Raw genomic sequence first — 14,017 nt, forward strand, 5'->3', positions numbered from 1 at the left:
TTTCTTGACTTGTACAATTATGTTTTTAAATTTACAAACAACATTTAATTTGTGGTACAGTTCAAAGTCTATTAAACTATCAATGTTCAGACATACTGCGCGACATGCATCATGTCACTTCCTGAGAGCTTCCTTGCTGAGACTCGTAACCGTGGTAACCTGAGCCAACAACAAGCTAATTTAAAAGATACATATACATCTAGGAAAGTAAAACCTATCTTGCATTTACCCTGAAGCATTATCGATCGCTGTCCGCCTTTAGCCATTGTTGTTTTCACTACTGCATTGCATTGTGGGATATTTATGCTGCCCCAGCATCCAGTGCTTGCATACTGTAATATTTCTCCAGAAGTGCTATGAACCTCGAGTATTACTGGTTTAATACTAAGGTTCCGGACATACTAAAAAATCTCACACACTGTTTTAACATACTAAATAGTATGTTAGTATGGAATTTCAGACGCAGCCCTAGGATCTTAGCGTACTGTTATATTGGATTCTGCCATTATACAATAAAACCAGTGTGCATCACCTACCAAGACTGTCTGCATGCGGCAAATACTCAGACAATTGCCAGTTAGATACTCACATACCTGCCAACACTCCTGTATTTCATGGCCATCTCCCAGCACCCTCCTGTTTTGTTGTTTCTCCCAGCCCTGCTTCAATTGTTTGGCCCTCAAACTTTTTTATGAATGCTTGTCATAAATGGAATCATATGTTTTGTATGTTTGTCCGACACAAGTACGCATTGCACCTTCAGTTTAATGCTGTATTTTGCACCCACAGTTGAAATTTGAATAAAAAATTCCATGTGCAAGGTGGTCGGTCTGGCACACGGACTGAGCGTCCACTTGCACACCTCTGAAACAGCCGTGCCAGTCACAGTTACACGTCTTAAAGATTTACCTCAGGAGGTGTCTGGATGGTTCAGAGAGTCATGACACGAACACATCACTACAAATATGCACCCAAAGAGAAATAAGTATAATGTTCGATCACGTAGTAACAAACAAAATTTAAAAAAAAAAAAAAAGTAAAGAAAAAGGATTTGGTTATGATCACATTAGGACAATGCTATTTAGCAATAATTCTAATATATTTCACCTTATGTGTGGTCACACAGTTTAGTAATTAGTGTTACACAACAGTGCTTGTGCTGTGATGTGCTTCAAAGATAAAAGACATTTCCTTCATAAAAAAGCAAAATATACTGTTATAGTCGACCAGTCTGTATGGTTACTGTAGAAGCTGGTTTTGTTTTCAGATGATTTAATGAAGTTAACTCTCCGTGTTATTTCCTGCTGACAAGATTCGGCACTGCGCAGAGCACTGGGAACTGCCCATCGGCTCAATGGCCAATTATTCTGAAGCCTGTATAGTCCAAAAAATATCCCATTGGACCAAAAGCTCATATGTCCGACAGCCTGTTCTGCAGAAATCAAACGCCTGTTGCTCTAAAAATATAAAATCTCCCTGCAGTGGTTAAATTCAGTGACTGCTGGCTCTGTTCATGTTGGGGGTTTTGCCCTTAATTTACCATATTCACATGACAGTTATTTTCCTTGGATGTCACTCTCAGGGTGGGAAGCTTAAATGCTGTTACCAAAAGGAAAATGTTGTACTGCTGTGTTACAGTTTGCAAATGTAAATGCAAATCTAATTTCACAGCTTTTTCAATAGATCAGCAAATGAAAAGACAACAAATAGTAAAAATCTTGAGTGACACCAGGCCATATTTCGATGTCAAACAACTTATTTGTAAACCCATTAGTTACTGATAGACCAGTGGTTTCCAAATTGTGTGCCATGAGGCAAGTACAAGTTTGCCTTGGGTTTCTGTAATGGTACGTTTTTATTTAAATATACAACTATAGAAAAAGTTAAGAATTAAGTTTTTAATTTCCTGTGTTAGTAATTTGCATGCACACATTTCCCAATACAGAGGAAAATTCTATGCTCTTCAAAATTCCAATCAAACTGAACCCCAGTTTTCACCATTCACACAGTTGCCCTGATTAACTGACGTCTAATTTCTTTTTCCCACCTGTACTCCAGGAACTCCACCTCTGATTGGCTAGTAGGCTACTCGTTGCCTCGTGAGGTTGGTTACAGAAGCTATTTTGCATGGATATGAATACAGATGTACCCTGAGATTTTGTCTTTTCTTTGTGGGCAAAAAAGTTCGAAAAACACTGCCTTAGTCAACAGCTAATATTAGCACTCACTTCCAAGCTAACTTTAGAGTTTCATGGTGTTGCATGATACAATAGGAAGGTTGTAAATTAATTTTCAAATATTTATTTACCTGGAAATCAAACACACTGGATGTAATCAAGCCTGTGATGCACAGTAACATCATCTTGGCTGCTGGGTGAAAATGGTGAATATCTCTCAGGCCTTACACCAAACAACAGTTTAAGCTATTTTACTGTCACAGACACAAAATCATGAGTTTTACTTCAGTTGGTGTGCGTCTCTCATCCGAGTCATTAGTTGGCAGGGATAACGGGCTGTTGGACAAATGATCTTTCAGTCCAGGGGGACATTTTTCAGACTTGTGGGGTTTTGCAATAATGGGCTGTCGGAACAATATGGCACCTGAGCACTTTATGCTGCTTCTATTTCAAAGACCTCATCTTTAAACATAGTTTTCAAATCAAGGATAAGTTTAAAGTTTTTACCATTTCCGAACATAGGTCCTAGCCGTTTCCAGGGATGTAACATCAATATAGCCATATTATTTAATGCAGTCTGCAGGTTAGAATGCTAACATGCTAATATAAGATGTGTTGGGGTTTAGCTCCGTGCCTCACAGAGCTGCTAGCCTGGCTGTAGTCTTAGTCATGCATTTCCTCTGCCACTCTGACTGCCCTCATGAAATAGGTTCATTGAAGTACTTTTTGTGTTAAGATCTGGGTTTATCTGCTTTAAGCATGCATAAAGTGGCACCCTACTTTAAACAAGGGCACTCTGTCCCTCCCCAAAAATAATTTAAGCCCCCCCTTGTGCATGAGCTCCTGCCCTCCAAACATCCGAGCACAATCCTCCTCAGCATACATTAGCTGAATTCTGCATGACCTGACTGTGTGTCTTTACACTTACCAATGCATCTTTATTGCTTTTTTATGTCTTATTCCTGCCAGATCCACCTGTAGCTCCAAATTACATCTCATGTGGTTCAGTCAAACATTGTTCAAACACACAAAACTGATTAAGTTACATGATTTTTAGGAGAGTACTCGACAGAACAAAACAGACAAATACACTTTTTTGCAGACAGATGGGAAATGAACAACAAAATGAAACAGAGAGAGAGAGAGAGAGAGAGAGACAGCCACTTGGGTCACAGACAGACACCGAGAGAAGCAGAGAGTCTCAGGTAAACCAACAGATGGGCACAATAGACAACCAGGTGAAACTACTAATGAATAATACAGTTTGAAGGGTCTTCACATCAATAAGTCTGCCATATTAATTTGGAAGCATTTGTACAATTAATAAACCAGCTCACCTTACCAAAGTGCAAGTGAAGTGTTCATAACTATATAAAGGTATCAGTTAATTTGATAATTAAAAGCCCAAGATTCAGGGGGGATCTGTTGGCAGAATATGGCAGAAATTATATTCACGAGTATGATTTCATCAGTTTATAATCACCTGGAAATAAGAAATGTTGTGTTTTTGTTACCTCAGAATGAGTATACGTGCCCAACACTGGCTCTAAATATGGCCTAGACAGCCTCCGTAGCTTCTCCTATACACTTGGAAGGGGAGGGTGAGGGGTGTTGCATTCAGTCTGCAAGCTCACTGCTGGACGCCACTAAATCCTACACATTGGGCCTTTAAATACTGATAGCAAATGTACCGCCAAAATTACCCCCTTACAAGGAATATGTCACCATTAAAATGCTCATTAAAGTTCAATTTCTTCTCTGTATATCCAGAAAACGGTCCAAAATGTGTTAGCCTAGCTTAGCACAAAGACATGAAGCAGTATGAAACAGGACATGTTTTATCTTGTTAGCAAGCCAACTAGGAGCCATGTGTCTGAGTTGGTCAGGTTAGGAAAGGAATAGACGGCAACTCGACTATTAATAATGTTAGTAATGTTTGAGGTAGAACCAGTGTGTTCAACTGAAGTGTTTACTTTTCTACATCCACATATGTCATATACATGAGATGCAGTATAAAACTAAGACAGCATTACTGTTGGATGGTGCCATGAGGTAACTAGCTAGCTAGCATGCCTGCTACAAGAGTTTGTCTTAGCTTAAGCTAAATATGTGTATAGGACCAGTCTCTGTGTTAATACAATTAATTTATAGAGAGAGGAAAATTCAACATGAAGAGCTATAACAACAAAGAATCTAATTAAAATTATTATACATGCATTCTGGCAGCTGTCCGCCTTGTTTATTTGTACAAGCCAACCGTCTTAAACACAATTCTCTGGTCATGAATTATTGTGGCACTCAATCACTCTGGTGGACACCACTCACATCGAAAACACAATGTCAAAGAAAGGCTAATGTTCTTTTGGAAATGATTTTCTGTGTGTTTCAAGTCTGTCAGCTCAGACAGAATTGATATCCTGTGATCGGTTCTAACAAGGTCAGTGGTCTTCCACAGAACCAGAGCTCTGAGACTATCATGAAACATCAAACATTTTTATTCAAGGGAATAGAGTTCATTCAAAAAGAAAATCATGACTTACACATTAATACATATTACGAAACAAAAGTATGTGCATGACAGTGAACAACGTTAAAGTGGTGTTTTAGCTGACCCCTAATAGTTAACTAAACCTTTAGTTGGTAAGAAAAGTCTTTGTCGACCAAGTTTTAATTTATCCATCATTTATCCATCCAAAAGAAACTTGAATTCCATTTGGGAACTGTACCTTTAATCTTTTGACACAGAAGTCACTGGTGCTGCTAACTGTGTTGTTGCTGACTTTAGCTACAGTAGTTAGCACAGTTAGCTGTGCTAATAGACTGAGATAACTGGATAATGAGGTTGTCAGACAAATGGGCTTTCAGTCCAGAGGGACATTTTTCAGGCTAGTGGGGTTTCACAGCAATGGGCTGTCAGAACAAAATGGCACCTGAGCACTTTATGCTGTCTCTGTTTCAAAGGCCTCATCTTTAAACCTGTTATGGTTTTCTAATCTCCAATGAGTTTAAAGTTTTTACCATTTCTGAATGTTGGCCTGAGCTCTTTCTAGGGCATGATGGTCTACAGCGTCAAAGTGGCATTAGTTAGAAATATGGTCTGGTTGCCCCCTGATAGTTGACTAAACCATTAGTTGGTAAGAAGAGTCTTTGTCAACCAAGTTTTCATTTATCCATTCGTCAAAGCAAAAAATACACCATAAGTTCCTTTCTGTGCCTTTAATCTTGTGACACAGGAGTAACTGGTGTGCTGCTGCTAACTGTGCTATTGCTGCCATTAGCTACAGTAGTTAGCACAGTTAGCTGTCCTATTGGACTTGGACAACAGGACACAACCTGTGGGACGGATGGAGGTTGGTTTGATGACCGGGAATACAATAACCTTACTAAGGTGACATACAGGACTGTGACTAGGATTCTGTTTCAGGGGTGATGAAGACACGGCGGGTTTAGGTGAGGCCAGGGGTTGAGGAGCGAGTTTGTAATGTTAGCGTTTGGCCATGATTCAAGAATTTGTACAGTAATTGTGTCAAATTTTCACACAAATATCCAATGGGATCAAGTACTGAAGTGGTGACTTTTTATATCCAAAAGGTCAAAGGTCAACTTCACTGTGACATCATCATTTTCTGCAAAAACACTTGAAGTGCTCTGTCAGTCCTCTGTACATGCTTCTATATTGCCAAAACATACAGAAAATACACAATGGACAAAACTTTTACTACACAAAATATATGAGTCTGGTCAGACATGAATTTAATCTGCATCTTAACTGGTTTGCAGAGGCAAACACTGGGCAGAACTTTATATTTGTGGTTATTTATTGCCTTGTATTGACATCCACTTAGGTTAGTGACTTTTTGTATTACTGCCTACTTGCTCTATTAGTCTTGTGGGGATAAATCACACCTATAAGGGTGCAACTTTGCTTTACAGGTACACATACAGTATTTTAAAAACATAATCTATACTCAACAACACTTATCACATATTAGAGCACAAAAACCAGCCACAGAGAATTTTGACACATTTTATAATAGGATACTTGACTTTTAGCCATGATATGCAGTTGAAGCCTCTGAGGAATACTACAATATTTTAAAAATTGCAGACGGGCTGCTCTGTGATGAGTACAGCTGCCTCTAGACAGAATACTATGCCCAGATGTTTCAAAGACAGATTGGGTCTCTCTCAGTTTTTGTTGAGAGGTTATACAGTATTTATTTACATGACCAACATACTTGAAGCTTGTCTGCAGCTAATCTCGTATAATGCTGGACCCATTAACCTAATCTTTTTCCGCACATTCATGATTGTGTGCTGAAGAACCTCTGCGACTCACAGCTTTTGAAAAAAACTTTTGTTTTCAGGTTGAGGGAATTTTGTAGCAAAGGTTAACCGGACTTGATAGAGTTCTTTAAGACGTTTCGCCTCTCATCCAAGAAGCTTCTTCAGTCCAGAACTGCATGGATGAGAGGCAAAACGTCTTCAAGGACTCTATCAAGTCCAGTTGCCTACGACAACCTTTGCTACAAATACGGTGACCTGGATGACTGAGGATCTTCACAGACTTGCAGGAATTTCTTCACCACTTGGACTCAAGGATGAACTGATTAGATGTTGGTTGTCAAAAGTCACTGTGACCTCACAAAATATGTTTTTGGCTATAATTCAAGAATTCATATGTTAATTATGACATAATTTCACATAAATGTCTGAAGAGTACCTGCTTAAATGTAGCTAGTTAAATGCAATTAAATTACAAACTCCACTGAGTGACCTCATCTAGTTGACACATTTGTTTGCAAAATGAATTTCCTACAGTGTATTAGAGTTTAATTTAAACACGGCACATTACAGCCTACACAATCAAATTAGTTGTGGGATATCTGGAGACTGACAGTGACAGTCTGCTGTATGTTAGATACAACCTGAAAAAAGTCAGTCATACTGCGGCACAGGGCCGCTTCTATTAGAATTAGGCTACACATGTGACAAAGTTTTGGTCCATCAGCTTATTTCTGGCTGTGCTTGAGGTCTGAATGTTATGGGACAATCTGTTTATCAGTGCAGGTCTGACAAGACGTTACAATAATTGTTAACAAAGACCACTTTAAAATGAAGGATTAGAGTGCAGAGACCAAATTACAATAATATGTAACAACCCAGCGTGTTCTCTAACTTGTCTACATTTCTTTTCGTCTTTCTTTGTCTTTGTGCGTGGTTGTCAATAGTGTGAGATAAGTGAGGTGAGCAGCTGGAGTGAGCTGTGGTCAGACTGCCCTCAGCAGAAGACAGTGATCAGGACTAATAGGATTGGACCTTTAGTCATTCAGCTCGTGGGTCCTCTTGCATGTCCCCTCAACAAACACAGGCATGACCATCAGCTGCATTCACATGCATTAGAGTGTAAGCTTATAAGGAAGAGCAGGTTTGAGTGAGTGTGTGTGTGTGAGTGTGTGTGTGTGTGTGTGTGTGCGTGTGTGCGTGTGTGTGCATCCAGTTCAGCCTCTCTGCTCTCTCTCAGGCTGCCTGCCAACATTGTTGGCATAATGCGGAAATCTCTCTCACTCTCTCCTACTTTTTCTGTCTCACTTTCTTATTGTCTTTTTCTCTCCAACTCCCACGTTTACACTCGCCTCATCTCTCTCCTTTCCCTCTTTGCAACGTCACATCATTTCCTTGTCACGCACTTGTCCTTTTTCTATCCTCATCTTTACAAGCTTGACCATCTAAGCCTTAACAAATATAGAAAACAGGCAATCTGCTCTTGACACATGCAACACATACACACACATGCAAGCATATATACACAGAGTATACTGTACATAAGTTAGAATTATTGACCATGATGTCAGTGTTACATTATTGATCTGTTCCAAGGTCAACTGCTAATCAGATAGTAAACCTAACCCGTTTTCAGACAGCTGATTCATTCACAAACTCAGTGTCACTAACCACTTTTACTGCAGCCGTTTATCCCAGTCGCTGCTCACATCTTTCCTTTGCAGGACTGAACATCTGTTGCTCAACATAACCTAATAGAGGCAAAAACGAGAGCTGGCAGTGCGAGGCTAGATGTCTTCCTGGATAACACTGAAGTTTAAGTATCTGTGTTCGCATACAAATCACATGTGCAGTCAGCTGCATGCAGCAACATCTGATTTTGGAGAACATATCCACACAGTTCAGATCTGAGATAGCACACAGTTTGAGCTGCAGGGTGAACTGAAGCATACGAACACAAACATAAAGTCAAATCTTAAGCTGAGGTTCAGCACAGTGTATCAAGTCAAGCATGTGAAAAAACTTATCTTATCAGACTCCATTTCCAAGCCAAAATTGAATATAGACTTTATGACAAATTACTTTTTGCCACTAACTTAGGAGTCGTACTTAAATCTTTAGTTTCAGAAATGCAACTCACAGGAGATTCCAAGTCATTTTCTTGTTTTAAATTCAATGTCAAAAATCCAATGAACTCATCTTTGAGCTGTAATCTGTCTGGTACACCTGCCATTAACCAACAACTCAAACAAACAGTTTGACATTTTGGAAATAGACTCTCATATCTGCCTGATAAAAATGAAGCTAGTGTTATGGTTAGCTTAGCTTAGCTAGACTGGAGGCAGGGATGACACAGCTAGCATGAAACAACCCCATAAAACCACAACTTGTAGTTTTTACATTTGTGTTTGTGTATGATGAATTAAACAGGATACAACTTCTTAGCTTCTTTTTTATGCTTTTCCTCAAAATGTCAAACTATTTCATTAAATGCATCTTTTTTAGAGATGCACAAGTCCTACTTTTTCAATTACTATATGTACAATATGTAAGTTATGCCACTTACAATAAGAAAAGACATAGTATGATAACTTTGTTAAATAATGCATGGGAGTTTTTTTCTTCACTTTAAACAACTTTTTCAGACAAAAATCTATCTGAAGTAATATTATAGTAATATCAAAGTTTCATTTATGTTATGTTCAGTCATATTTGCAGACTTGTTGCCCCACTCTCTGACATATCTGATGTATCTCGTGTTTTCCTGAAAGTTAGCTAGCAGCAGCTAACAGTAAGTGCACTGTTACCATGAATAAATTACAGATTTCTCCACATTTGAACATTGTTGGAAACATTTGAGATCATGTAAGTACACAGCTTTACAAAACATATAACATATGTATATAGCCTTTTTAGATACTTTCATGTGGAAATTTGACATATTTTAGCTTTAATACTAGCTATGTATGCTGAACTTCATGCATTCCCTGATACCAAACACTGATTCAACCCTGCTGCTCTTTCACTTTACCCACCCAGATTTATCCCGCCAAAGTATTAAACTAAACCAGAGACCCTTTATTCACATGCCTGGTTCACCACCCTTTAGGCCAAAACCTGTGAGATGAAATGCATCATATAAAGTCACTTTAAGGAAATACTGTTTAAGTACCGACAAAGACACTGGTGAACTAGACATTTTACCTTCTTTTAGTGGATATAAATCTAGCTGTGGAATGGGATTCCTGTGAGGTTAGCTGCCAATGCTGGCTCAGTTTGTGTTCCTGGACTGATCTCTGGAGTAAAATTATCCCAAATGTTCACCTTTACACTTGCCATGCAAACTCAATCTACACATGAAAATAAAAGCTGTGACAGCAAGAACTGTCACAGAACTACTGAATCAACGGCCCTATAACCTGGTTCCTTGAAACAACAAGGTCTGGGACCAAAATGGGTCATGAGCCTACTTCTGATGGGTCCCCACGTGACAGGAGTATCAATGTGTATCCATGACTACACGTCCCAGGACAGCTAATTAATTTCTGCTTTGAGTCCTGAGCTGAAAAACAAAAATTGTTGCTTTATATTCCTGTCCAAAAGTTTCTAGCTATAGTAAAGAAGGTCAGGGCACACCCATTAACATCATAACCCCAACTGTGCACATTGTTTTAGTTCAATGAGCAGACCTATAATGAGAGCAGGCTCTTATTTCCATTCTGCAGAGCTGCATCATCAAAGTCTTAGCAGCTCCTGACTGTCTCGCTTCGCTTGCTGTTTCACTTGTACCACAACCTCCTTAACCCTACTTTCACCTTAACCTTAATCCTGTTCTTAATCTGTCATTGATCTCAATTATAACGTGGAATGGAGCCATCCACCAGTGTTTACAGGTGGAGCCAACTCCCCCAATGAGTCAGAGACATGGAGTCATCAGTGGGGGGTGTGCACCGCTACAACACAAGGACGGAGAGACAAGAGAGAAACAGACAGGTAGTGAGATGGAGTATGAAGAATGGAAACTACAAATCACTGCTGATTTGAATCATTTTGTTCAGTTGCATTCATAGATTTGAAGTCACTGACTTCAGTGAGTACATGAGTAAGTGAAGGCATCATGGTTCATGTGACTGCAACATTCAGTGCTGGTTCCCACCTTCAATTCAGTCATATGTTGCTAGTTTAGATTTTAACTTTCAGTTCAGTACAAAAATAGCATATGCAAAAACACTGTTAATGCCTCAGCGTCCCTGTAATTGCAACAGAACTGTTAACTGTCTTTTACAAAGCTTTTTAACGACATAGTAATGTACTACATACAGTACATAGAGATGAGGAGATTATTATATGACTGAGTCTGTAAAGCCATGTGATGCTATTTGTACTATTACTGTACAAGACTTATTAGTCCAACAAGGAAGTTGTAAAAGTTAATTTGATTCCTTAGACAACAATACAATTTTTGTTGATATCTCGAAGTCTGCTACAATACAGTTAAATGCAGGAGTCTGCTATCAATATTAGACAATGTCATTTAACCCTTTCAGTTACATTTATGTCAACTCACAAAAAGAAACTACATTGTGATTCAACAATTTTGTGACTGAACTCTTTTAAAGGTGTACTGATTTATTGATCCAGATCGATGTATGTGTATGTGTACACCTCTACTGCATGGTGTTCCAACTTCCACAGTCTTTAATGTAATATAATCAAAATACCACAGTAGTTAAGACCTTCTTTCAGATCTCTGAATTGATGCTTCTGTTTTTGATTTGTCAAAAGGTCCGGTCCTCTCCCCTTTGACATATTCTTTGCTAATGGTCAGAGAAACAACAATTTATCCATCTACATGTGTTTGGTGTGAGCTGCAGAGTTTTGGGGATATCGGCTGTAGAGATGTCTGCCTTATCTCCAGTATAATGGGACTAAATGATATTCAGCTTGTGGCAGTCAAAGCACCAAAAAAAAACATGTGAAAAGTTCAAAACCAGCATCTCTTTTCAAAAATCATGACTCGGTTACTCAAGATAATCAACAGTCCTTGTTGTGAGCAGTTTAATGTAGAAACTACTTTTTTTCTGGTAGAAATAAAGTTGTTCTGGTAGATTCTACTGCAGAAAGAAAGTAGTTCTTACATGAAACTGCTCATAAGAAGGTCTGTGGAGTAACCAGGTCATGATTTTTTGAAAGAGAGACTGGCTTTGAGTTTTTGAAATTTTGGTACTTTGGGCACCACAGGCTGAGTGACACTCAGGTCCATTATATAGAAGAGAAGGCAAACACTCACATCAAAACTATCTAGATGGATAAATAGCACCACAGGCGGGGGGAAATATGTATTGTTGACCTTGGGGTGAACATAGCTTCTACATCAACTAAAAATAACAAGACAAAATATTCTAACCCAGTGTTCAGCCCCAGAGGTCGGTGCTTAAATTCCAGATGGTTTAGATTCTAACAGCCTCTGAAACATTTCAGATTTTCAGTATATCTCTATGACTTTAAATATTCATAACTAAACAATCAAACTAAACTAAGCAATCAATAACTCTCATCACAACTTGATCCAAATATTTCTAAATCCTGATTGGTGTACAGATGTACATGACATCATCACCTCTTCCAGCTGAGCCGTATGAAGAGAAACATGAATAGAGGAATCTCATGGATGAATCAACCAAAATAACTTTAGAAAGAAATGTTTATGCTCATATATGACCGTATCCATCGCTGGAAGAAGCTGATTGAGAAAATAGGTTTTCAGAAACTTTGTGGTCAATTTAGATTATACGTTCACTATGACAACATACGCACACAAACCACCTCTCGAGTCGAACTTTTACTTCACCCAAAGGAAAAGAGGGTAACATACAAAACACAAAACCACCATAAAGCCCATACCTGGACAGAGCGATCTCAGCTTTCTGCCGGGCGATGTCGGCGGCCTTCTGCGCTCCCTCCACGGCTCGGTCCACCTTCTCCCTGATCTTACTGGCCCGGAGCGGGATCAGGTTCTTCCTTTTGCCGCTCACCAGGATGTTCTGTTTGTACTTCCCTTCCTCTTTTGTGCCGTCAGGAAACGTGGTGCAGCCGTAGCCGTGACGTTTGTTGCTGAGCCACTCCCCCTCATACTGCAGCCCGTCAGACCGCCGACTCACACCGTACCCCGTCCGCTTGTCGTTCTTCCACTCCCCGCAGTAGGTCTCTGTTGCCGTGGCGTCCACGTCGTCGTCAGCGACAGCCAGCTCTGCATCTGCATCTCCGAGACTGTAAAGGTGAAAGGTTACATTAGTTTAGCTGGTGTGTTCAGTCCATAATCCTATGTCCTACATGTGACTTTGGGAAGAACAAAAGAAAGTTTGGTGGCAGGTAAGCTATTAGAGTTCTAGAGGCGGCTGATGAGTACCACCATCTCCAATATCTCCAATATCCTTGTCAACACATTTCATCATCTCTCCCCTCTCTTTCTGTAACCCAAAATTTGATTGAATTAACACCTATCTTTTACTGAAATGACCCTGGTGTTCTAAAACTTCCTGCAAGACAGTTTAAACTTAGGTAGTACCTAAGTTGAGGTACTACCTAGTCAGGTAGGACCAAGTCAGTGTTTTGCAAGTCTTAAGTCTTTCCACTCAAATCCTGAGTCAAGTCGTAAGTTTAAGACTAGCAGTCCTAGACTTTCAATTTCAAGTCCTAAATAAGTCATAATGTGTTCTTCAGCCACTGTAATAGCTTACAACAGACCCTCGACTTACTGTTCTTTGTGCAACTTCAAATGTCAAACACAATTGAAAGTTACTGTGTCTCCTTTATTTTTGGACCTGCACGTTTTGCATACTGCAATTGTTTTTTTTTCCCACTGGAGCTCAGGATGTAATGTTAATTCTATATAGTTCTCTCCTGAAACTTGACTGGTTGCTGTCCAATTGGTTGGAATTAAGTGTTTACTTGCAGGGAATAAATAGCGTTATGTTAGCTGATTCAGAAATTGAAGGAAAGTGAATGAACTCGTGGATTTACACTTTTTGTGTTTTTGTGTCAAAAGGCTCAAGTCCAAGTCAAGTCCCCAGTTATTGGTGTTAAATTCCAAGAGGAGTTGAAAATCTTTTTGATTTTATCAAGGTGAATGTGAAGCAGGTCAACACCTCTGGCAGTTATGTCAAAACCACCACTCAGTGTGGTCCAAAAACATACAAAACCAAACAAAGTGATCAAGTTAAGATAACTTCCAAAGAAAGTCTTTTATTTTATCTTTTATTTCCGGGGGAGTTACATGCTGAAGCATTTTTCTGACAAACAACTTAATCCACCTGCTTGGCACTCCTGTGCAGCGTCACTGCTTGGAGCATCGGTTGCCACACTGTCAATGAGCATAGCTTTTTTTTTTACAAGCATGATGGTATCAAACCTGGCAAACTCACTCCAACAATAAGACTCCCAGAGGACCAGTTGTTTCCTCTTGCCTCCAGTCTTTATTAGCCTAGCAACGTCAGTTCAATTATGATTTCCGAGGGTGTTGTCAACGCGCACGGACCAAAATGCCTCTGGACACT

The 14,017-nt window shown here is 39.4% G+C and overlaps 1 protein-coding gene across 1 annotated transcript in view; it reads right to left on the minus strand.

Moving 5' to 3' along the window:
* Window positions 1–14,017, minus strand: part of jph3b (junctophilin 3b) — a 75,541-nt gene that overhangs the window by 33,105 nt on the left and 28,419 nt on the right. The window contains exon 3 of the mRNA XM_084734447.1: window positions 12,366–12,731. Within this exon, the coding sequence (XP_084590573.1) occupies window positions 12,366–12,731 (366 nt within the window). The remainder of the gene's footprint in view (window positions 1–12,365; window positions 12,732–14,017) is intronic.

This window comes from Lutjanus erythropterus, chromosome 13 (assembly GCF_056507025.1).
Source record: "Lutjanus erythropterus isolate fLutEry1 chromosome 13, fLutEry1.hap2, whole genome shotgun sequence".
NCBI lineage: Eukaryota > Metazoa > Chordata > Actinopteri > Lutjaniformes > Lutjanidae > Lutjanus > Lutjanus erythropterus.